Below are 26,689 nucleotides of genomic sequence, written 5' to 3'. Positions count from 1 at the left end.
CTAACGATTGGCCTGTTAGCCGTATAAGAGGCTTGAGCAGTTTCCGCCCAAGCCGAAGAGGACTCCACATCCATCTTGTGGGGACTCTGGGTACACGGCAGGGTAATAGAGACCCTGTGTGAGATTCAGAGGAGCTTGGCGACCTGATCCACCGCCCACCTCTTCCCGTCTTCAAGCGGAAAGAATTATAAGACGTATCTCCGATTCTGATTTTGGTGGCGCGTTCACCCAGAGCATCTGGAGCTCTGTTCTGTGGAGCCTAGCAAACTCCACGTGACTGTCCGTGTTGTCTGTGTCTGTAACCGCAACTCAAGCAAGTTTTCCAGCCTACACCACTGCCATCTCAGTGTAAGTAAACAATCTTTAACTACCGCTAAGCGTTTGTGCCTAATTCCAGCTTGTCGCCCTCCCTCTCCGATCCAGCGTGCCCAGGCTGCTGGCCACAGCCCGCGTGCAGCACGAAAAAGGGCTCGGGTCGCTCCCGGCCCGCACAGGAACTATTCTGTTTCTCTGGGTCTTTTATAACTGGAGATATGACGGATCACAAATATATATCCAGACAGGATTTTGCAAAACATATTTGCTGAATCATTCATAGAAGTTAAGCATGTAAAGACCAAGGAAATAAAGATTTGTTTCAGGACTCTGAGACTGAGGCAAACAATTTAGTTCTGCTGTAATTCAAGGGTGTCTTCTTGCTAAAAGACTCCTTGCTTGCCTTCTCTTGTACACCCTTCCTCCCACCTCCTCCTAGGGTTTCTCGTACTATAAAAGAGCTTTGCTACTCAATGCAAACCTTGCGGAAGGCAATTCTAACTGAAGGAGGTAGTTCCAGGCCCTGTAGCTGGTGCCTAGTTGCAAGAAGCCGTCTCTGAGCCCTGTCTAGCTGGTGAGCCAACTGGCTGTCTCTACAAAGAAAGCAGTTAAACCCAATTTGTTTCATAGTATATCCTAGTGGTTCAATGTTAGCCCTGGCTTTCAGCTGGGGTAAGACTCTCATGGTGTGGGAGGCACAAGAATATCAATGTCATATGACATTAATTGGAAGAGCAACACAGTGCTTGGATATGGTCAGATTGTGACCATCTTGATACTGCAGAGGCATACGACTGGACAAAGAGAGATGTTCCCTCACGTAGGGAGCTTTGTCTGGAATGTTTAATCCTGTCTACAGAGAATCTGTTCCTACAAGTACATGTAGGAGAGTCCGATCCAACACTGGGTAGTATGTAGTGAGATGTTAAGTCAGGAACATAGTGAGAAGTCAGGAAATTGATAACCACAGACCCATATTTGGGAGGCTGGGAGGCTGGCTATAACTATTGTCTAGATAAATATTTGTGTGCATGCGTAGTTGTTTTTGATGGAAGTGTATTGTTAATCTTGGCCCAAATAAAATGGAAGCCAAGCTAAATTAAATTCTGTAGGATAATTCTCACACAGAAGTCAGCAGCAAAAGACAAGGGATGCATAGTGCGCTCAGTTGTCATTTTTTGTCACAATGATCAAGGCCAATGTAGCTAATGACCCTGTTAAGGATAAACTCATACTTAGACCCCTGAATATGAAGTGAGGTTGTATAAATTAATAATGACATTTACATTTATCCATATGGAGGGCAGTTTCTGGACAAAATTCTGCAGTGACTTAGTAGGATAAGTTAAAATTGGTTTAAATTGCTTGGGAAATGGGTATAGATACACGAATATGGATAAAGTAATTCACACTGATCTGGACTTCAGCAAATACACAAATCAGGCCAAAAAAGTCAAAGAAGCCAAGAAAGAAATTAACATGTAATTGTAAAGGTAAGATCCTGGGAATTTGCTTTGTTTTAAGCCATTTTATATGTTGATTTTGCTTCTTGCATCTCTAGCTCCCTTCTGCTCCTCCAGAGTGGAGCAGAGAAATTTCAAGTGGGTCCCAGTGATTCCAATGCAAGTACTGCTAGAGCAGGGGAGGGCAATTATTTTGGGTGGAGGGCTGCTTCCTGAGTTTTGACAAGCCATTGAGGGCCGCATGACAGGCAGCCAGGGGCAGATAAATATTATTTTAAAAAAATGTTTAGAGGCCCCACAGGCCAGATAGAATGGCCTGGCGGGCCGCATTTTGCCTACCCCTGTGCTAGAGGAAAGGGCATGAATGTGGAGTTGAGGCCTTGAAAAAATAAGAAATGAGATTTTTCTGCGCAATGTATATATTTCATTTTATGTCCAGCAGTATTTGAAATCAATGAAAAAATGAAAAATGTACGAGCTGTGCTTTGGCACAAGTCTTCTCACTTTAGTGGGCAGTGCTGTTTCCCATTACATTTTGTTCATCCCAGAGAAAGTGACTTTGAAAGAAATGATGGTTGAAATTCCTGGTAAGCAAAGAAATGTGCTACACTTGGGATGACAAATGCTAATGTTCTCGGTACCTGGTGGATTGAGAAAGCAGGGACTAGTGATACATCTACAAACCGCACAAGGCTGGGTTTCTGCCTTCCTGCCTGATCATCATAATGCAGGGGTTTTCAGCATTTTTTGACAAGGCAGTGCAGGATGGTGGGTGGTGGCCGCTGCATGCAAGCTTCCCCTCCCCCCTGCTGTGTCCGGCTGGCCGGGTAGTACCTGTGCAGCCCACAGAGGGGTGCCACTGTCCTCACCCCCTGGGCCCTGCTCCTGGGAAGTGACAGTCTGGGGTGGTGGGTGGCGGCGCTCCATCCTCACCTGCCCACGCATACCCCCTAGGGCCTTTCCAAGTAACCCGGTTGACAACCCTGTCATAATGAATTGTAATAATGCTGCAAAATCACTGTTTACCAGTATTTATCTCCCCCACAACCCCCATCCTCAGCCAAACATTCATAAGGCTTTGGAATTATAAAACTTTAAAGGGCTGACTATTGAGGTATGAGCATCACAACTTCTGTTGATTGCAGTGGGAGTAAAGTTGCTCAGCATCTTACAGGATCAGGCCTGAAGTTAGGGACTCAAATACTTTTTATGTGCATCTTTTATTATATGGAACTATTGAGAGCCATCCCCCAGTCTTCTAAAGCTCCGTTGTATTGTTCCACCAGTAAAAAAGGGCCACAAAGCCACTGAGCCTGACAAATTTAAAATGCCCTTCACATATAGCAAACGTATACATATATAGCACATGAATTATGTACATATGTAGCTATATGTACTACGTTCACATATTATCCATTCATGATATAGAATATACATGTTCCTACCTGCTTCCTATACATGCTAGGTATACACTAGGCCTGTGCAAATAGGGAAGTATTTGATTTGGATTTGGATTTGACCGATTTGGAGGACAGTGATTCAATATGGAGATTTGGATCACTGTCCCGAATCGAATCCGCTGAATCAGCTTTGGAAGATTCAGCGCTGATTCGGAGAGATTTGGTGATTTGACCATAGACTATAATGGAGAATCAGTGAAATACCTATAACTTTGTTATTTTTTGGCAGATTTGGATGAAAATAGCAGGGATGGTAGCCCCTTCTGAGGGCATGAAGCCTGCCAGGTTTCAAGGAGATAGGTGCTGGGGTTTCTGAGAAACTGCACCTCAAACTGCTGAAAGCAAAACTTGTGTCACTTACATGTGTTAAGGCAGATTTGGATGAAAACAACAGGGACGGTAGCCTGTACCAGGGGGCCGTCTCAGTGCTGGTTAGATTTCTGCCCACCAACCTATTTCTGGGCCAGCCTCCCGTCCCTCTTTTGCTCAGGCAGAAATAGCTCACAAAATGGAGAGAAAGGCTGCAGACAGAGGCTTATATGCTGTTTCTATGTTCCTCTCCCAGAGCACTGTGATTGGAAGGGGACTTAAGGCAGATTTGGATGAAAACAACAGGGACGGTAGCCTGTACCAGGGGGCCGTCTCAGTGCTGGTTAGATTTCTGCCCACCAACCTATTTCTGGGCCAGCCTCCCGTCCCTCTTTTGCTCAGGCAGAAATAGCTCACAAAATGGAGAGAAAGGCTGCAGACAGAGGCTTATATGCTGTTTCTATGTTCCTCTCCCAGAGCACTGTGATTGGAAGGGGACTCAGGGAAAGATCACAATCACTGGCCAACTACAGATGTCAGTCTCCCCCCCCCGGCTCCCCTCCTTCTTTTCAGTTTCTGTTCCCCTGAAAGACTGCTTTCTGAATTTCCAAATCTCCAAATCTTTTTCCAAATCCTTTCCAAATCGATTTGGAGGTTTTTTTGGTCTCCTGATTCGATTTGGATTTGGCGATTTGGCCTCTGAATCGGGCCAAATCTTCTCCAAATTGAATCAGTGACTGAAGCTTCGCACACCCCTGCTATACACATACCCAAAATACATGACTCATTCTCAGCTCCTCCCCCCAAATCAAAAAGTAACGTGACCAGAGGAATGATGCATATCTCTTGCTATTTCCAGCTATCAAGATGGCTCCTTGAGAATCTAGACAGTCACATATACTGTAAATATGAGCAGCCCTGAGGCTGCTCTGACTTGCACTAGGATCCAAACCAGCCTCCACTCAGTCCAAGAATAAGAGTACCAAAAAGTGGTACAGAGCCCTTTGCTCCCTACTCCCTAAGGGTCTGTGGTGCAAGCAGTTTGTTAGAAGAGTTCTACTTTAAAGTATTAATGTTATACTTAGAAACTGTGCTCAACTAAAAGACACTAAAAAGTAGGCTTTGATCAGAAGTCCTGTTTTCAGAATCTACTTGTAGCAAAAGCTATAAATGCAGCGTTGGCCTCCTAGCCCCTGGTTCAACCCAAACTCTGTTTTTTAAAAAGAATACCCCAGGTCTTTTTTTAAAGAAAAGAATCACATGGTACTGTAATATGGGAAATAGATCAAATAAATGATACTAGCATATTATTAGCATAGTGCTTTTCATTCACTGATATTACAGATATCCAAGCACTTCAGTTTATCATAAAATCCATCTTTTGTATATCCTCTTGTAACTCCACTAACATTATGGAACAGTGAAAGCAGTGGGGTTTCAAGGATGTGTTTGAAAGTAGCAAGGGTTTTTGGGGTGATATTTTTTGTTGGACCAACTGAATGGTTGGGATAAAATTAGACAAGTTTTCAAATGAAAGGCATTCTTCATCAGGTCCCAAGCATAGCCCAATAAAAGATATCACCCGAAAAGATCCTTGCCTTTCACACAATTCCTGGATTGTCACAGCTATGGCATCACTCCAACATTTAAAAGTAGATACATCTTGGTAACTAGAGGCCTAATTAAGCATTGCCTTGTGGTCACTTTGTGACACAAGGCAAAGCTGGCACAAAATTACTTCATAGCAGGTGTCCTGGGAATACCCAGTGAGGGGGCCCTGTGCCCAGCCATTCTGCCAGCACTGCTTAACTTCTGCAGCAGGCCGTGGAAGTAAGGGATATTCCCTGGCAGAAGCAAACCTGAGAGGGTGGGTCAGGTGGAAACCAATGCCCTGGTGAATCTATGCCCTTGCAAAATCCTGCAGTTCATCAGACCAGAGGTTAAAATTACCTCTAAGTATTTACAGTCTAAGTACACTACTTTCACAGGCATTACTTCCAGGGCCAACTGCTACAGTTTTCTCTTCCATTCAAGTCAAGGTACTTTTGCATATGCTGTAGAACTTGGCCTGTAGAAATAATACTTGACTGGACTCTTACTCAGGACTGCATTGACTTTGCATTTGCTGATTTGCTAGCACCATCACCATGTTGTTGTTGCCCTTTTGCAGGCTCTGCTGTATGAGAGGTGGGAGGGGAGAAGGTTCAAATAGCTCCTACACAACTGTATCTCCTCACAGCCTGATCTAAAGTCCACACAAAAGATTTGGGATCATAACTATATCTCTATTTGCTATGGTAGAAAGCCAGCTCCCTTTTCATCTGCTCAATCATTTGTCTACCTTATTCCTTAGCATTTCTGGATAGTAGACCATACTGCAGTCAACAGCTTCATGCCTTTTCAGAGGGATTGCACCCAAGCCTGTCAAAGCTAATGAGAATATGCTGATTGACTACAGAGAATTTGCATTAATCCGAGGTCCACATACAACTAGTATTTTCCTATACTTCATTCATCACAATCCAATTCAATATGGTTCTAACATTTAAATACATGTAAAAGATTTACCGTAGACTCTAATGTTTTAAAAGACATTTAACTGTGTTAATTTTTTAGCATTGGTTGAAGGTGACTATACATTTCAAATTGAAAAAACTATCCTCTATCAAACAAGTGCAAACACAAGCACTAAACCAAATCCATATGTGCAGCTCCCAGATGCAGGTGTCAAACACATTAAACCACAGAATGCCTTATGTAAAAGTAAATTCAATTACTGGGTTAAAATCACAAAAACAAAGTTAGAGGGAAGACTTGGTCTTTAATGCATTCAGCCTTTTGCATGTATATGACTGCTCATGACTTACAGGTACCAACAGTGCCATACCTAGGCAACATGGGTTTTCACACTGAGCAGAGTTAAGGATGTATTTTCAGTTTGAATGCTCTTCTTTTTTTTTAGCACTATTGGGTTAAAACCAGACTTTTCATATTATTTTAATATGTGTTTGTATGTCTTAATTTCCTGTATTTTCTTTTATGGTGGTATAAAAAATGTCCAGTGAAAGTCTGATGGAACCATAAAAACTTTCTGTGTGGCTCCATTATACTTCATGGTCTAAGGCTGAACCATTTTATGAATCATTCCAAGCCTTTCACAGTACCCAACTGCGTGGAGTTTCGGTTCATTTGGAAACATGCTCAATGCATCGTTGAAGCTTTGCTTAAAAATATTCCAAATTAGCTATCCCAGCAATCCAAGGTCCTGAGGTGTTACAATCTCACAGTCTATACACAGAAATAATGCCTTATTTTAGGGCATTTTGAGCATCTGATTTTCAATTTTTAATGGCCTAAAAACACTGGACGAAGACACATAAAGCCAGTATTAAAGGTGAACTGCAATGCATAACTGAATATTGAGCTGAACCTAGGTTAGCAGATGTGAACATATCAAGAAAAGTCTGTTCTCATTATGTTTCCAATTCATATTTAGGAAGCGAAGACGTTCAGTTAAGTTGCATCTGAATGCTAGCTACTTATTTCAAGAAAACCTTCAGGAATCTGAGGTTTACTTGCCGCTGGCAATGATTGCTGACAGTGAGTGAATACAAGGATAGTTGGCCACTAATTTCTGATGCTCGTTAAAGTTCTGTGAGCCTTTTATGCTCCAGATTGTGAGAATACTGAAATAGATTATTTTCCTGAAATCTGAGGTCATGAAAATGTCAGTTGTGCCATCTTGCACCCGAACTGCACGTGAAACTAGCCAGGCAGACACTTACATGGCCATCTGAGCAAATGAATATCCCATAAGACACTGAAATAGCAAAGGTTGGCAGTGACAAGCAGTCTGCGATCTTTCTGTATGGACAGCGTGAAGGGAAGCCGAGGGATTGAAGAATCCGGACAGCCATTGTAGACTCCCATGCAATATATGCATCTGGAAGCCCAAGTTTATTTTTCCCTTTAACAAGCTCTGCTTGAAAATTCCTTTATCCATTCCCCGAGGTCAAGAAAGATGATTCTAAACAAAAGGCTGCAAATGTCTAAAGGATTGCTGATCCCAGTATGTCCTACTGGTAAATTCTCGTGTGTCTTCTTTTAGAGGTTATGCAGAAATATAATCATTTGGATGACCCATTCAAGGAGCAGCATGAGAATATCTTCAGTGGTCATGCTAGCTGTCAGCTCAGAACATATTGCCATGTTTTCTGTAAGGTGTTTCACCAGCAGCTTTCAGTGCTGTCTGCTGCCCATGTGATATGAACAGTAGGGCTGTTTTTGATTCATTACTATCTTATTACACTTATCTGTTACATCAGGCACTAGCACGATGGCCTCTGTCAGTGAAATTCAGTCTTGGCTGTTTTAGCATAGCATGTGTGAACTCCTCCAAGTGCTAACCAGTGTGTGACTGGCACAGCATAAGTGTGGAGTTACCGTAACCCACCACAAGAAGTGTACTTGTTGACTCTGTTAAGAATCTCAGTCATCACGAAAGCTGTACTTTCCACATCTAACATTATTGACATCTACCCGTATTTGGCATTTCTCACTTAAAAAGTTCTGCCAGCACAAACAGTTCCCAGTCCATGACTGATGCAGAGATTCTTACCCACAAATCTGTAATCCTAAATTGCTTGAAGATCAAGATGTTTTAAATGGAAACACTGTTCCTATCAATCACATTCGGTGGATTCAGAATTCAGGGGCAAAATCCTTCTTTCTCCCCTCTGCCCCCCATGGGAGAATGGAAGATTGCTCAGTCCTAAGTTTGTTTTCTGCCAGTGACTCCTGCTTTCAGTTGATTTTAAAATCTTTCTTCTTAATTATTAAGCCTTCCATGAACTGGCAGCTGTTGTCATTCTGTCTTCTTCTCATCAACTCAGTCAGCCCGTGACGGCGGGTTGTATATTCCCCATACAGTATTTGCAATAGCAGTATGTTATAACTCCATTGCCATGTCCCCTGCTACTTTTACATGCAGATCATGGCCAGGGGGCAAAGTAGGAGAGGGTGCCACTTCAATCCTGGACCCTGCAGAACTCCCTCTTCACATTGAGAGGAGGCTGACTGCTCTCTGCTAGATTTTTCTTCACCCTGACTTTCCTTTCCCTCTCCTTCAAATATCTACATAGTACTGAGCAAAGTAAACTACTTCTGACAGGCTCAGGAGCTGGTTGCCCCAGTTGCGATCTGGAAATTATTTGTGGTGTGGGATGGAGGGGTTCATAGCCAGCAGTCAGTGGATCTTCTGAGGAAGTCTTGCCGCCTGAGACTTATGGAGCTGAAAAGACAAATAGTCTCCATGTGGAAGCCTGTGGGGGATGGAGCATCCCTAGTCTTCCCCCATGGTGGGGGAAGACTACCAGGCGTCAGGGATGGAGCTAAGGGAGGGCAAGTTGTCAAATGCTGACTGGGACATGTCAACCTCACTGGCAAAACTCTGGTTTGCTTGCTACCTGGGACTTTATCTGGACTCCCATGTTTTAAGCCTTCCTTTGATCTGATGGGAGACTCAAGAGGAAAGTTTCATCCCATAAGATTTCTGCTTCTTCATGCTCTTTATTCCCACAAAAAGGGGGATATGAACCTAGGGGCATGTGGGTGCTGAGCCATTATTTCACTTTTTGTGCTATTAATATTTTCTCCCAACCTTCAGAATAAGTGCCAATTCTTCTGCAACTCAAAGACTACATATGCCGCCCACATGATGATTTGTGGCTGATACAGCTTTGTAGTGGGGGAGCTATGGATTACATTGTGGAACACCTTGAGACGCATGCGTGAAGACATGATATTGATACTTTTGCCTACTGAATATGGCCACACCGGGTCTAGTTTCATGGGTGTTACTTCACTCTTCAGGTCGGTAAATTGAACATGAGGGTATTATAATCCCTGCAAAGATCCACATGGGCTTGAGTTGCAAATTTCAGTTTTGGATCTGAATTTCCATATAGACTGAAGGTTTTGGATCTTGAAGTTTAGGAGTCAGTCATGAAGGTTGAATCCAGATTCATATTCCAACTGGAGCTGTGCAGAGAACAGAAGGTCTATTTCACAGAGGAGTTTGGAAGTTGGAACATTTTTAAAATTCTTTACGAAACAGAATCCAAAAAAGGGGAGTTAAAAAGGTTGCTGGGAGACCTGAAGCTCTGGGAGTCTCAGCAAGGTTTCAGAAGATAGTCACTGAAATCAAACTGTTGTTTCCATGTTGACAAAGTTGCATTCTCGAACAGAAAACTGTTCCATTGGGGAATTTCCAACCAGTTCTAGTTGTGATCCTTGGACACCTATTCATGACTGCCAGATTGAAATCATTTACAATTGAGTGTGACATGCACTGTAACAGATATGCCTCTTTATTTATGTGTAATATGCAAGTCATTGAGCAGTAAGAGTTCTCAGCACAAAGGTGTGCTTACACTGCAGAGTGGATTAAGCCACCTCATGCACCAGAAGCAGCAGATGGAGCTTAGCTTGGGTTAATATACTCTGAGTGGGTTTTATAGCCCACACTGAGTTCCAAGCTGTCAATGCTAGAGTGCTTCCAGTCTCCAGGTTAGCTGGGTTATCTCTGTGCTGCACTCTTCAGTATAGCCATCACCTTTATTTTCTAAGTGATGTTCTCATCTGACTGTTGTAAGAAACCTGATCCTGTCTGTCCTCATGTTAGGCTTCAGTATTTATATACAAGCACCTGGCATCTTGCTGTTATAGTTATTTCAATATCTGAATACAAAAAAAAAAACCCTTTCAAAAATGGATTGAATTTGATACGTGCCTGAAAATAAATGTGTTACTAATCATGAACGTTCCTGGAAGCCAGTGTGTATACTCTGGATAGCAAGCTTAAAAAATACTGGACCCAGATGGGCTGATTCATATGCCAACATGCTGAATTATCCACTGAAGTTTACTGGAAGATCAAAGCAGCAAGTGGAATTTGGAAACCCTACCTAAATACTGAAGTGCACATTTTTACCTCTATCATAAGTTTGTCACCCTTTGTAGTTAAATAGTCTCATTAAAACCTTATACCTTACTTTGAATGTGCTATATGGGAATGACAAAGGCACCATGTTCAATATAAAAATGATATGATTTATGCTGTAAATGAAAGATGCATTTATAAACACATCCATGGTCATGCAATACCTGCAGGATACAGCTACCTACCTTAAGGACTAGTGAGTCGATTTTTCATGAAAGGTGCCATTTTGACAAGCCCACAGTCCTCTAGTTGTCTACAGAACTGATCCAGCACTCAAACTGGAGTGTTCCCCTACTCTCCAATTTGATAGGACTTGTTTAATCAGGCCTTAGGTGTAAATTAGGACCACGTCTAGGTGAGCATGGCCATGCAGTATGTGGTGCCGCAGACATGTCTGCGACACCATATACCACACATTCAGGTGTTCTCTGTGCTGCAAGGTAGCAGTGTGGGGGTGTTTTTTGACCCAGAGATCCCAAAAAATTAAAAGTGGGGTGGTGCACATGGGACAGCATGTGCTACCCAAAACTGGAGCTTGGCCAGCCAGAGCCATGCTCCAGCTGCTGGCCAGGCTCCAGGCAGCAGGATCACCACTGCTGCAGTCCCAGGAGACCCCCAGCACTCCTCCCCCCCAACCCCACCCAGGGTAACTTGCCGTGAAGCCAGAGGGCACGTGGTTTGGGCGTTCCCTGGGAACAAGTAGCAGCAGCACAAGGTGCCCCATTGCTAATTGTCCCTGGGGAAACAAATGTCCACACTGGTATGGATATCCAGGCTCTGAGACTACCAGAAAGAGTGCCGATCATCGTGACATTCTTTCTGGATGAGAAAACCTGTCCACAAGGAGCTGGACACTCAGTGTGCACAGACCACAAATGTTTCTAATAGGTGACACCAAATGAAGAACAATCTCCGTTTTTTTGGAGGGGCACATAACATAATGAAAATCTAATTCTGGTAACAACGTACATGTTTCCCAGAGCTGTAAAAGGGAGGATAATAGACAGGTTTGAAATGCACAGGCTTTGGATTGACCAACACCATTAAGCTTCAGCAAGCCCCAGAAAAAGGATTCTGGAAGGGTTTGCAATGAACCCATGCAAATAGGGGGAAAATGAGATGATGATTCATAATATGTGCATCTAGCAATTGGTTAGATACACTCTACATAGTGCAAAGGAGAGGGAGATGAAAATTGCATCTCTTTATGGCAGCAGGACTGAGGGTTCTCTAGATGGAGAGACATTACATGGGGAGAACACCAGCAGCTTCCTCAAAGGGATTCCTTCAACAACCTCTTCCACTTGAGTTGCTGTGAAATGTTGCCTCCTTCTGACATTATCTCTGCTTCAGTAAATCCAGAGGCATTTGTTTGGGCAGTTACACTTTATAATGTTCATAAAAAGGCAGGAAGAAGAATCTAAAGTCACTCTGATTCAAGAACTACTCATTTCTAAAATGCAATTTTGGAAGCTCAATCAGAAACACCCATGACTGAATCTTCCAGGCATTTAAGAAGAAAATCAAATGGACTGTCAATGGCAAAAGCTCAGACACCTTCAAGCCAAAAGAATGATTGAGACCATACCATGGGCTTCTGCGCAAAAGATATTTACATTTCCAACATGCCACAACTTTGGAAATGTAAAGCATCATCTGTGTTGAGAAATATGGGAATAAAATCTGAGATTCCTGTTCTAGTCAGGAATGAGTACTGTTATGGAAGCTAAGATATCCAAGTATGAAATGTACAATCAATGCAGTAAACAGAATGCAAAAAACCCACTGAAACCACATGAGATTTCTAATGATATCTTATTTATAGATCTATTTGATCTATAACAAAATGATCCACTATTAAGTAATCTTTATGCACAATTCTAAATAAGCTGCTGCCTACCACAGCATGCTGTTTGTACATAACAACATGCTATATGTTGCAGTTTGACCACATGGGTTTCCAGATGATTTAAAAAAAGACAATAGACCACATTCCATCCACAATCATTTTTAGCATTTTTGATAGATTCAGATATACAAAGTCAAATACTTGCAACATTAGCAGAGAAGCCAGCAAAATAGCAAAGGACTTGATTTAATAAGAGACCTGAGAATTTCCATCCTTACCATTGTTGGAATATTCAGCACAGATCTCTGTTGGGATCACCAGCTAGAGCCTCACAGGCAGAAATAAAGAGCCAGAATCTAAAAAGCTTCTTGGACCAAACTTAAGTAATCCAGAAATATTGATCATTAATTATCATTATAGCTCCAAATGGTCACGGTTTCATTTTGTGATGTACTGTGCAGTATGAATATATAACAAAGAAACAGTTATTCCCTAAAAACAGCTCTATACACAAGGAAGCTAGGTTTTGGGGTTTTTTTGGCATCCCCTTTCTCTACTGCAAGTGAGATGAAAAGTTGTATTCCAAATAACAGGTTGCTGACGACCTGCCATGGTAATAGTGATATCACCCACTCCAAGGTCAATGTAATAACCATTCTCTCAGTGCTGGAGAGAAACAGATGTGATCTAACCCAACCAAAGGGAAGACTGTTTCCTTTCCTTTGAGGATCTCCAGGATTCTACTGACAGCTCCTAACCTGGCCATTGTTAATTAAAAACACCAAAACAGAAGAAAAAGCCTCCAGACGGATGAGACATCTCAGTAGCAGAGCCAAGCCACTGCAAAAAAAACTCCTTGGAAAACAGGAAGGGTGTCTATAGACATGCTAGGGGGTAGGGGTGGGTAGGGTGCTTTTTAATTAGGGCAGTTTCTGGAAAGACACTCGAATTATAATGCCTCACCCTCATATGTATTAAATCTCCTGTGTTTCAAAATGGCTGTGGGGATGCTTTAACTAAAGCTCATCTGATGAGTTTCAATTAAAGCACCCCCGTGGCCATTTTGAAATATGGGATGCATAATACATGTGATGGTGAGGCACACTGGAGCTCCAGCAAACTTGATCAATCAAGTCTGCTCTGATGTGTTCCAATTAGAATGCATCAAAGCACGCCCATAGGCATCCAAAGTGATCAGAAAGATACCAATGTCCAATAAAATGCAAAAAAAAAAGGCCTTTATCTGCCAAACATTTCGGGTCGTCTGCCCTGATTTCTGTCCTATCAGTGTGATCTGTGTTAACTGTTTGGTTTTTTTAATTTGTAGCTGTGTTTTTTGCATGTGGATAGTACATTTTGTTTATATTTGGTTAAAAAAAAAAACAGAGGAATTTCTGGGATTTACCATCACTCTGACATAGGGCACAGCTATACTACACCTGGTCAAGAATCTAGCAAAACATACTTTCTCCAAGTAAGAGTTTCTCTCTAATGCTGAATCTTTAAGGTTTAAGATGCACATGTTGTTGTGGGAAAGCAGCTGGAAGACATCCATGCGTTTGCTGCAAGCTAGCATTGGCCATAGAGTTCTGCCTTCTTAGATGCTCCTCCCTCTCTGACCACCACCTTTAGCTACTGCTCCAATTTCCTGGCTTGCTGATGAATGCCCCCAGCATGGCTTTTATTTCTTTATTGTATAGGTCCGGGGAAGCTGCAGGCCAGGGCTGCACTTTCTGCCAGTTGGTATTCAAGTAAGGCATGTACAAGTCCTCATCTGTGAGGGCACAACTTCTATTACACTTTGGAATGCAATCTCACAGTGAAGTGTTCAAAGTGTTGCTTGGAATACAAATGTAAATAGGAGAACGCATTATAAATCTTCCTGGAGGGAGAAGTCCTGCCTGGATGAGCAGGAGAGATTAGGAGATAGATGCAGTAAAACTAATAGGTTCAGGTTTTGGAACAGCTGCGATCCAGAGACCTTCAGAGCTGAAAGCATCTTGATACAGCCAGGCTTGCTAGCTGATGTTTGCAAGAAACTCAGCTCCCCCGTGGACAGGCTCCAGAAGGAGGCACAGAACAGACTAAGCAGTGGATCATGTTTGCTGCGCAGAGAGTCCTACAGGTGTGTTCTTTGTGCCACTGAACAGTACAGTGACTCACAGACCTTTGCTCTTGCACACCATTCTCTGCTCACCCATTTCAGTAGTGAAACAGCTCTTTTACTCAGGCAATGAAACTCTCTCTGGAGAGAGCCAAATAAGTGTTTTTTCTGCGATGGTGCATAAGTACCTTTTCATAATGGTCAATAATGGGTGCCACAAAGAAAGAAATTAGGAAAAAAACCCAGATCAAACCTACCAACCATTAGGCAATGTCAGGGATGTTGTAATGGCCACATGAAAGATCCTGCCTGGTCTCCTTTATACAGTAGCTCTTAACCAGGGGAGGGCAATTATTTCATCTGGAGGGCCACTTAATGAGTTTTGGTGAGCTGTGGAGGGCGGCAATGGTAGCCCTGCCCCTTGAAAGGTGCCCTGCCCACTAACCCCTGACCTTTGCCATTGAAAGTACCTCTCCTTGCCCCCAGAAGTGCTCCTTTTGCAGGAGGGAGTGCCATCTTGGAACCAGAAAAAAGCCAAATCATATACTAAAAGTCAAACATCTACTATAACATATTTTAATTTTATTTAAAAAATATTTTTGTCCTGATTAATGTGCATTTGTGTAGTGTATATAGAGGTGATTACACAATAGCTCAAAAATAGTCTTACTCTTGTATATTGTGTGTGGGGTATGGTGTGTGGGGTGTGTATGTCTTTGGGGTTTGTGGAGCAGTGTGTGTGTGTAGGGGTATAGGGTATGTTGGGGGTGTGTGTATATGTGGGAGGAACGTGGGGGTTATGGGCAGGGTGTGGGTGTGTGTGGGGTGTGAGGGAGGCTGGAGCGGGTGGGGACCCAGTTTTAGGAGCTGCATGTAGTGGCAAAGAACAGAGCCAGGCCAGCCTGGCCGACCAGCCTCTATCACGCAGGGCTCACATATAGCTCCTGGGACTCGCGTGCCACAAGAGGGAAGCCCATCACAATGGAGCCAGCTGCCTTTCCCACTCCCTGCTGCCATGTGCAGCTCATGGGACTCCGCTGGAAGTGGCGGGGAGCCCTGCTCCCTGCTTACCTGGCTCCGCTTCTTGCCACCACATGCAGCTCCCAGACCTGGCTGGAGCTGCATGCTGCCTGGTGGCTGTGCCCTCATGGGCTACAAGCACCCTGAGGGCCAGCTACCTCCTACTGCTGCCGGTGGTGACAGAGGTTGTGTACCATGAGGGGGCTCCCCCATCCTCCCTCACACCCCACAAACCCCACACATACCCACACCCTGCCCATCCGAGCTCCATGCTCCTGCCACCCCACTGAGCTTGAGTCCTGGGCTCTGTGCTCCCACCAGTCCAATGTACCATGCTCCTACCCAGCTGCAGCTTCTTTACCTGGTGCCCGGAGTGAGCACTGCAGCAGGGACATGAGGAGGAGCTGCTGGAGGGGAAGCCGAGGGGAAGCCACTGGAGGGGAAGCTAAGCAGGTCTGCTGGCAGCTGCAGCAGTGGCAGCAGCGGCCCTGCCCAGAAGTTGTGAATGCTGGCTGGAGCCATGGCCCTTCTGCACAGGAGGGTGGGAGTGAAGCATGTGGACTGGGTGGGGTACAATTAATTGGTGGACACCCACGGGCCAAAGAAATCGCTTGATGGGCTGGATACAGCCTGTGGACCTTATTTTGCCTTCCCCTGCTCTTAAAAATAAGCATGTACTAAATGTACAGTCTGGAGGAATTTGCTGGACAGTATCCAATCACATTTTCAGTCATACACTTCTACAATGCTGCTCCTCTGATTTACATCAGTTCTTATTCATTAGGAAGCTAAGCTAAAATATGAGATATAGGGCTGTAATTGTATAGGGCAAATCCTACCCTGGTTCTCTGGTGAGATTACACGATTATGCATTTGACATAGCATTTTAGAACTACTCATTAATGCAGCAGTTTGCAAGCAACCAATTTTTAATTCTGAGCCTGCTTTTGTTATAAGAATTAAACAGAAACCCCAGAAAAAGAAGCCACTAGAGGAAATAGTACTGCTGATTATAATAAAGAACATGTCTGTTCCATCCCATGTCACAAATGGGGCATCTAATGGGATTTGCTTTATGAAAGCTACCCAGCATTTTTCTAGTACTTTTTATAACCTAGCACAACCTCAGTACATCTTAGAGAGGATTGTGGTATCATAAATGTGAATTACCTGGGCACCGTGGGCAGCACAGTTGTGACACATGCACTGGGGTAGGACAGTGTAGGTTTGGACATCTTATTCTGCTGCACAGTACGTTCCCATTCTGGGGGAGGAATGCAACAATAAAATAAATTAATGTATTGGGTCATCTCACATTGTTCAGTGATCTCTATTCTTCACCTAGCTGTTCTGGTGCTGAATGTACGAAGGTTGAGATTCTGATTTCAGCTGAAATCTAGGATACCTCAACTCATTCTGATTTACATTAGTCACCTATACATGTGCCAGACGTCTGCTCCAATGCATGCTAATTAACACGCAGCCTCCAGCAGCCTTTGCATCATATGTATTCAGCATCCCTGCATTTCAAAATGGTAGCGGGGGCTCTTTAAAGCTTGAATGAGCTTTAGTTAAAGTGTCTCCCCCGCCACACCCATTTTGTAGTGTGGGATGCTGAATACACATGACGCTGTAGGCACTTTAATAACAGTGGCTCCTAAGAGCCTCCCATCCACCCCAGAGCACAAGTAAAGATGCCCTGAGATCTGAATGCGGCACAAATCTACAAAATAGCATAGATGTTTTAAGTTCAAAAGAAATGCCTAAAATGTGGGATCAGAAAAATTTTCACTTATGTAGTCAAGCTGCTTTTGAACCAAATTATATTGAGTAACTGCTTTTCCAAAGCTCAGGAATAGATAATGAATAGTGGGTCTCCAGGGCACCCCCTGTTGAGGATTAGTTCAAGACCACAAGAGACCATGAGGTCTGCAATTTTTCTTAAGGCTGCAGAGATTCCTCTGTTCTTATTTTATTGGTTCCCCAGTAGACAAAGAAAACCAGCTGGTAAACAGTCATTTTTCTACGAAATCTGAGCAGGACTTGGGAATAGTGTTCATTATTCACATGATTAACATAATATTCTATTTGACCCTATCTAGGCTTGATTTATAATTAAAACATAGGGAATTTTCAGTCTTCTATGTCTGTAAACCATCTACATTATGCTAGAAAATACTGACTGTTTCAGATTTCCACTTCTCCAACCATAATTCATACCCTGATTTAGCTGTAGAAATTACTTGTGTTTGTAACAAAAAAAGACCTTCAATCTGAACATTTGTCACAGTTTGTAGTTTAAGGTGTACCTTAAAATAAATCCTCTTAATTTTCACATGGTTATCAGAAATATGAGACTGGTGCAACTAATGAATTTCCATTTGATTAGGCTTTAACTTTCACTACACACAGTTTCCTTGTATTCATCACAAAGTGCAATTCTGTTCTGAAAAAAAGTGACTCTCAAATGGGCAGTAATCAGATTCTAGGATTTTGTGTCTCAGTGGGTACGTTTACTCTAGAGTAATTTACTCTAGAGTAAACCTACCCCAGGCAGGCGTCTACATGTGTAGGGAAGCAGAAGTAGATTTGTTGCTCAAGGCAGCAGTCTGCTTCTGCCCCCACCAGCCCTGCACTGGTCCCCTGCAGCAGCCAGAGGGAGCTCTAGGCTCCCCCGGGTGCTAGCCCAGGCAATGGCAGTGAGCACAGGGCCAGGGGACAGCTGTCTCCTGGCAGGGGCTTGGGAGACTGTTCCCTGTCCTTGGGAGCTGCCTGGTGCCAGGGTGGGCTCCGATGGCAGAGCCAAGGCAGTTACAGTGTCCCACTGCCATGGCAGCATGGCGCTCCCAGCCCTGGCTCGCTGATCAGGGGCAGGGGGCTTGGAAAGAACTGAAGGGAAGGGGCAGGATGATCTGCTGGTGGGGCAGCTAGCAGCAAGCCTCTGGCTGGGTGGGCAATCCTCTGCCCCTCCCCTTCAGCTCTTTCCTAGCCCCACACTTTGATTGCCTGATTGGAGCATAGGGATGGGACCTGCCCCTGACTGAGACAGTTCCCAGCCAGACCTGGGCTGCATGGGGAAGACTGCACGTGCACCCTGGAGCTGGCTGGGGACTGCCTAAAATGGGACAGTCCCCAGCCACCTCCAGGTTGCACATGCAGACTTCCCCGTGCAGCCCAGGCCTGGCCAGGAATTGTCCTGATTAGAGGCAGGTCCCAGTCAGCTCCAGGCTGGGCAGGGAATTGTCCCTGTGCAGGGAGCTCCCAGCCCCAACTCCATGATTGTGAAGCTGGGGCTGGGAGATAACAATCTCCCAGCCCTGGAGTGGGGGTTCAGAGCTCCCTGCTGTTGGGGCAGAGGGATGTTGTCTCTGCCCAGGCTTCGGTGGTGGAGCCCGCCTTAGCAGCAGGCAGCTCCCGAGGGGAAGGAGCAATCTCCCACCCCCTGCTGCCCAGCTGACTGAGAGCCAATTTTCTCCTGGTTAGCTGTCCATGCATGCCATACTGTGCAGTAGTTACTCCTGAATACATTTGCTACTTGTATTTACAGGTAGCAAATTTACTTGAGATTAAAGCAAATTTCTGTGCAGTAGGTGCCCGCATGTGTAGACAATGATGGTTACTGCACAGTAGTTTGCTCTAATCTCAAGTAAAGCATCTCATGTAGACGAGCCCAGTGGTTGCAAATAGGAAGTGCTGGATTTACAAAACAGGGACAACTTTTAGACTATAAATTCTTTGGGGCTTAAGTACTCTCATTCACTATTGGTCTCTACAGTACTGTGCAGAACAAGTCTGGTGGGTTGACAGGCACTGCTGCAATATGGTTAATGGATGTGGGTTCATTCACTTCAGTGGAATTTTCCTTGCTTTCACCAGCAAAAAATTTGACCCACAACAGACAACAATTTTATTGTTAATTACTAGTCCTGACACTCATCATGGACTCAGAAAGCCAATCTGGATCCATTCCTTCTTGTGCATCATTATCAGTAATGAAAGTTCTCCAAGCCTAAGTTTTGTTCTCACTAACTGCTGGACCATCCCACTGGCTTCACTGGATTCAAACTTTTGTATGCAACTGGAATTTAATGAGCAATTCTTTCCCATATACAAATAGAATTCAACTCTTCCTGTGCTATGAGGGTGCCACTAAAAAGCAGTAAACATTATTTTAGTTGCTGCCATCTGCAAATCAAACTCTGAACACATGCAGAGGAGCAGCTGGGCTGAGCACTAGAGCTCTATGTTTTAAAGAGTACATTTCAGGGTAGAGCAGAAATCTGGCTAGTTACAAGGACTGCAATTTACCTAAAGCTAATTAACAACACTGCCATTCCAATGCCAGCACTCCCACTTACGGGAGATAAAGGATTACCTGGAGTTACTTTGCTTACTTAGAACCTGGAAGCCTTTCCTTTAAACAAGTCACAATAACACACAAAACACCAGGAAGGATTTTTTTCCCCTCTGATGCATAAATTGGTTGGTTTGGGTTTTTTTACCTTCTTCTGAACCATCAGAGATTGACCATATTTGCAGATGGGATATTGAGCAGGCTGGTTTCTCGAGGTAGTACAGAGAGCCGTCTCAGGTGCCTGGCCCATGTGACTTGCTCACATGCTCAGGGTCAGACCAGTTGCTGGATCTGGGGTCAGGGAGGAGTATTTTTCTGGCTCATAATTGCAGGGATTCTTGGGAGTGGAGGATTCACTTTCTTTGGCAGCATATAGGGTATAGTTCACCTGATGAGACCATCTTGTATTTCTTACTTAATCATTTCCCCCAGTTGCCTGAGACTTGGACATTGGTGGCTCCCTGATCTCTCCTTTTCTCTGTCTGTGGCAAACTACAGTTTAGCTTGTTATGATTAAAATTGTTGGCTAAACTGAAGCGTGATGTAAGGTGCATGAGTGAAACTTAATGGCCTCTGATGTATAGGAGGTCAGGCTAGATGATGCAATACCCCTGTTTATCATAATTTATCTGAAATAGGGTAAAATAAGAGCCCTCCCCACTCTAGGTTACTATTCAGATGGTAATCCCTTGAGCCACATCTTTGCTCAGCAGAAAACTTGAGTGGCTGAGCACTAGGGAAGTCCACTGGGAACCTTCCCTCAGTCAGTTTATAGAATGGCAGTTTATTCATGCCACAGCTCCAAGATCCTTACAAAAAAGAGGGAGAGATCAATCAATCAGTAAATCCATGTGGTTCCAAGATCCATAGGATGGAGGGAGCCACTTCTAGGTGATACCTGGCAATGAGCACCCCTGGCATGGTCTCCTCCTAGCATGAGCTACTGGTGCCTCCTGAATCTTGGGGGGCACCCACAGAAGCTGCTGCCAGCGGTGGCCCTGTCAAGAGGGGGCACCAGCCCTATTGACAGCATCAGTGTCGGCCATCAGGGGGGCACCAACCCCTTCAGGGGGGACACATGCACCCCTGTGCACCCCCTATCAGTCGCCTATGCCTCCTAGCCTACTTCTGCTTCCCCAAATCTATGCATAAGTCTTTCTGCCATTCATGACATCCACATCTATGTGTGTCTGTGGAAATAGGATCTTCCCTGTTTGAGCCTTTCTGTGTATGGATTGGCATGTCTTGTGGAAGTTCTCATTTAACTTTAAATACTATGGGGCTTCCCCAGACCTTAAGAGAGCCTTTTACTTACTTTACCATTTTTCTTCCCTGTCCAACTTTTCCCTAATGTCATTGGTCAATGGTCTGTCTTCAGATTGCTAGCATCTCCGGTGAATTCCACTGCCTCAACAATGAGGTACAGCCCTTAAGCATTTAATGAGTGCTTTTTCCATGCACTGATTTCAAAGAGGTTTTAAACATCTGCGTGAAGATCATCAGCAAAAGTGAATAAAAATCCACCTAACTTAAAAAGGGGACTTTCCTCCTCTTTTCGCAATGCTACGTAGCCACGTCATACTCTCTCTGCTGCACAGATGTGCACCCCTGCCAAGCATGTGTGCTACTGTTTGTAAGCCTCTGTGCACAAAAGTGAAGCAGCAAATTCCTCAGCATAAATGCTGCAGAGAGCCCACTATTTTACATCTGCTGGGGAATAAAAGATAAGACGACTATCTATACCATTAAAGATAGCAGATAGACCTCAGCATCTAGAGTATCTTGGCCTTATGGCTAAGATCAAGTGTAGATCCCTTTGGTATAGCCATTTTAAAGTACTCTAATGGAATTTTTTTGCCTTTAGATATGCCTCCCTCCTGCAGCTATCTATGATACTACCAAGGAACTATAAGGGTGATACCTAAACATCAATTCAAGACAGCCTAATTATACCTCAGAGGGACCATCCTTTTATGTCCAAGTCAATTCTCCCTCCTTCCCTCATCCTTCATTAACTGTCTATTCGCAATTGTTTCTACAGATAGGCCTCCTTGAAAGATCTCTTTATTCTGGTAATACTTTACTGGAGAGCTGGTTTGCAGTTAGATCAAGTGTAGGCTCAGTCTGATCTTCCATTCTGGTAACAAGATAAAGATTGCACTTGGACACCAAGATTAAACTACTTAAGGTTCACTGCAAGGAATGTACAAAACTGCTGCCTAACAAAGGAGAGGACATGTATGATCTGGGCATTTTTTGCTGGTCTCGGTCTCCTCTGTTAAGATATTCCATAACTAAGATTCTCTGCCTCTTTTCTCTGCAGCTGCGAAGGAAGCCAGTAGGAGGTCTGGGCCACACATCCACAGCAGGTCTGGGCCACACAGCTTCACAAAACAAGGTTGAGACCTATTCTCAATTGAGAACATGCAGAAGGTCTGGAGATTGAAACCTGGATTTACCTCTGAGCAGAGACAGTTAACACAGTAAACGAGTCCATAGGGTTCTAGGTAGGGATGCCATCTTTCACCTACACGGTACTTCTTGTCTTGAAACACACAGTTTGTCTCTGAATCTGTTAAAGTAATACATAATAGAAAGAGCTATAGATAAATCATACCATTCAGTGCATAAAAACAGCTGTAAGTACATAATCTGTGTAGGATTCTTTAACTCAGTTTGTAGAAGGTGCAAAGAAGTTTGTTGTAAAGAATTCAATTTTTTCTTTTCATGCAGAATCCTATTTCAGCATGAAGATGCTTTAATTTCAGACAAAGAATAACAGTTATTTCATATGGTGTTTTTTACACTGGATTAGTTCATTAGCCTTTTACTCCCTAGAGGCTTGTTTAAGTTACAAATTAAAAATCATGGTCATTCAGCCAAATTTGTAGCAAATAAAATGTTCCCATTCCAAAATCATTGCAACAGCTTTTGCTTGGGAGAGGCCCAGGATCTGGACAGCATAGGTGTTGAAATCTGGGATTACAGAATGGGGAGACATGTATTGTACTTGTACACGTTCAGTATTGCTGTAGCTCAACAACTTGATCACAGAGGAGCATATTATGCTGTTTTTAAACAGTTTGCATCAACCTGCAAATGCACTGGTGTTCGAGACATTAGGGGTCTAATTTGCAGTAGATGCCATTCTGTAATTTGGAAAGTGCATTTTTGCAGTTAGCCCTCTTGCTACCCGCTTGCTCAGCAAATATTAATGTCCTGTCTCTCACTCCTGCTAAAAACTGTGAAGGCATCTTGTTATTATACTGCTTCCACGAGAGAGATCCTCACTCTTGTCAAGCCACATGATAAATGATCACCCTCATTATAAACATACTCCATAGTATCAAACAAACACTTGTCTCCCAAGCACTAAACTGAGAGTGGAATGAATGTTCTTAGCATTCAGTCTGCTAAAAGCAGGTAGCAAGATGCATGGATTACTAGCAGCATGTGTGAAGTGATCTGCTTTCACTTCAGACAGCTGCACTGTGAATGAAATTCAGTATCTGAAAAACTAGTGAATTGACGTTGCAGCCGACAGTTTCCCAAGTTGCCTCTCCTCTGAGTGTGGATAGCTGTATACTTCGTTGTTGGTAAATAAACGGAGTAGAATAGGGAATGCTTCCTTTGGACCAACTCCTTTTATTTTGCACTGCATCCACTAGTTTAGGATGAGAAGCTGGAAAAACTGCTGACAATAAAGAGTAGCTAAAATTTTCAGCTGTAAGAATAATTACTGAGCTATGCAAAAACCGGCCAAAAGAACTGGACATGAAAGCAAGGAAAAACACTCCAGGTGCCTCCTAACAAAACCGTAGTAGTCACTGTCGATTCTAGAGTGTGTTGTTAGTTATTCCTTCCTGCCACTCAACTTCTTCTGAAATGTGTTAACGTCTCCCACAGATCACTGGTTTTCTGGAAATAGTCCCTTTGTTTTGTGTGCTTTTCAATACATCTCAGCAAGTTTTTGACAGTGCTTGGACCCTTAATTTTCTCAAAGGATAGATCTAATCCAGTTCAGATGAGGTTGTTTTTGGAACATGATAGAACTCTCTTGGAAGAGGTTTACACTAGCCGAAAACCTCAGCAGAATAGTCTTATGCATGGGACAAAATCCAGATAATCCGTCAGATGTTTATAGAGGTCACTAAAATGGAATTAAGCACCCTTTATTTAGGACATTTGAAATAAAACAGATTCTCCAGCTGATGTGTTATGTTCTTTTGGTGCGATGAAAACTGCATGGTTTTAAAGAAACACCAAAATGTAGTTTGACTTCATTGTACTAAATGAAATCACAAATGAGGAGACCGTTTTGCTGTATTATGATAATTTTAATGTAGGGACCCTGCTAAAAGACCAGTACTTCAAACATTTGTATCTGAAGATTTGTATACTGCCATATGTGTTAGACACCCCCCTGCCCCCACCACGTATGAGAGATGCATTTTCCTGCAAGTTTACTTACGTTTTATTTGTTCCAATTTACCTCCATCTATGAAAAGGAGACAGAGCATACTGTGCAAGATAAATCGAAAGTTCTCCAATCTCCACTTTTTTTTCATTTTTGCCAACAAAAGGGAAGAAAAATCCTTCAAAGTACAGAATATTGAACTGTTGGGAAGAAAATGTGAAAAGACTTAAGACTGATATCCTGTGGGACTATTTAAGTACATCTCCAATACAATTTCAAGCAAAATGTAAAAGTTTTAAGCTGCCAGGACAAAAAAAAATATATGGAGAGAGCGTCATTTAGTGGAAACATCTTAAGCTTCAGATGAAACTGCTTTGCTTTTGGAAAAGGGACACCATTCTTTGTCATGAAATTCAAAAAAATCAGTATTACCTCCTGTGTAGCCCTTATCTAATTCCAAAGCAGAAAAGCAGTCTAAATTCTTGAGTTCCTTTTTCACAAGTTGAGTTGAAAGCTTTCGCTTGAAGAGGAGCAGATCTTCTGGATGTAAACAGGGAAATATGAATGTTGTTTGTAATGCCTTAGCTGGTCGCATCATAAGATTGAATGTACTCAATATGTTAACCCTTTATGTGCGGTTAACTTTTAGTGTGAAATCCTGGCCACAATGAAGTCAGTGGGAGTTTTCTCTTTTACTGTAGTACATTCAGGATTTCACCATTAGTTAACTTGTTCCCCCCCCATACACACCTCCTAAACTCCAGTTATTTGGGGACTCCGGACAATTAATTTCTGAAGAGTTAACCCTTGCAGTTGCTTAGAAACCTATGCTGATAATCCTTGCATTTAGCAGTTGTAGCTGGAAATACAATATAAAAATGATATCCAGCCCTTTAGTACCCAAATCCTGTCAACAAAGAGCAGAGACACTAAACCCAGGTTTCTCTGAGAGCTGCACTGGTGTCATACTTTCTACAAGCATAATTATATTGTTTGTTTTAAAATGCTCCTTACTAAAAAGAAGAAAGTGATCAAATTGTATTTAACCAAATCTGGAGCTTTAAAAAAAAATCCAACTTGGAATTAAGGTGTTTTCACTAAGGTGTCTTCTTATTCCTTATGAGTCACTGTAAAACTCTTCCCCTGTTCAAAGGATTTACCAGACTAGTCTTTTTTGAATAGTTTTGATATTGGACTTGATACTGACCTCCGTAAAAGTCTGCAGAGCAATTTAGTATTTAAAAGTTAAAACAATTATATAAACTGTTTTATGAAATAAGTTCTATTCATTTGAGATCTTTGGCTTGTATATTAAAAATAGATCACAAAACAAGCTTTCACAAGGTTTCAGCTGATATACAATCAACACAGTGGTATTTACTAAACATGGAGATAAAGAAAAATAAGGACATGTTAGAAGAATAAAAGCACTGAGAAAAGGAACAATACTCAAAATACTGGGGCAAATTCTCATTGCAGAAAATTTCCATTTTAGACATCAAACAACGAAAGAGTAAACGTTACAAGTCATCTAGGGGTCGACGTTACTTTTTATAAAAAATGTCTAGGCAGGAATGTACTTTCTGACCCGGATTTCTGTAACCGGACGCTGGTGCTATGGGTGATTTTTGATCTTTTTAGGTGTGTGTTACTCTCTTCACCATGCTGTCATTTCTTTGCCCTACCTCAACACAACACAACACAACAGTAACAATGGCTATCCATCCTAGGCACTAAAAACCACACGGCCCCTCCGTTTGTATTGTAGAGACTCCTAAATCATTTAAAATGCACGTGAGAACATTCAAAAGCCAAAAGGCACTTCCTCTGCACAGAAGCAAAATAGCGGTTCACCGTCCTCCTTGGAAGCAGGATAGGAAATTTTAATTTAAGAAAAAAAAAAAGTTTGATTCACCATTCGTCCCCCCTGGAACACGTCCGTATCTCACAGAGCCATTTCTAAGCTGCACTTTTTGGGGTGTTTAAAATTAAAACCTTGCCATTTAGTCTCCGCACAGCATGCAAAACCCCAGGGCATCACTGGGCCTGGCAGAAGCAGGAACACTTACAACCTCCGGCCTCTTCTGCAGGCAAAACCTAGTTACAAAGGGAGCAGGATTCATCCTCCATCCTACCTCCAAGCTCCTTCCAAACCCGGGGCAGTGCAAGGGAGGGAGGAGTTGATGATGGAAATCTCCATCACCCAGCTGTCTAAATTGTCACCCGGAGCCGGGAGCGGCGCCTCCGCGAGCGCAGCCCGTCCGTGGGTTGAAGTCCTGGCGATGAAAAACCAACCTGCTGGATCCCTGCCTCCCCCGGGGCCAGGGCTCGACCCGCGCCAAGGAGGCAGCTCCCCGGGCGAGCCGGACCGGGACCGGGACCGGGACCAGGACACCAG

At 43.3% G+C, this 26,689-nt stretch overlaps 1 protein-coding gene across 3 annotated transcripts in view; it reads right to left on the bottom strand.

Moving 5' to 3' along the window:
- Positions 1-26,689, bottom strand: part of CHRDL1 (chordin like 1) — a 59,170-nt gene extending 32,481 nt beyond the window's left edge. For 2 of the 3 annotated variants that reach the window (XM_014522593.2, XM_014522594.2), the window contains exons 1-5: positions 26,587-26,689; positions 24,724-24,831; positions 24,346-24,491; positions 22,334-22,446; positions 16,691-16,784 (exon numbers count right to left, since the gene is read on the bottom strand). In XM_014522593.2, the coding sequence (XP_014378079.1) occupies positions 16,691-16,784; positions 22,334-22,446; positions 24,346-24,442 (304 nt within the window). In that variant the 5' untranslated portion in view covers positions 24,443-24,491; positions 24,724-24,831; positions 26,587-26,689. The remainder of the gene's footprint in view (positions 1-16,690; positions 16,785-22,333; positions 22,447-24,345; positions 24,492-24,723; positions 24,832-26,586) is intronic. The other variant, XM_025210834.1, reaches the window with a different exon arrangement.

This window comes from Alligator sinensis, unplaced genomic scaffold (genome assembly GCF_000455745.1).
Source record: "Alligator sinensis unplaced genomic scaffold, ASM45574v1 scaffold521_1, whole genome shotgun sequence".
Classification (NCBI taxonomy): Eukaryota; Metazoa; Chordata; order Crocodylia; family Alligatoridae; genus Alligator; species Alligator sinensis.
This window is presented reverse-complemented; position numbering and strand designations above follow the sequence as displayed.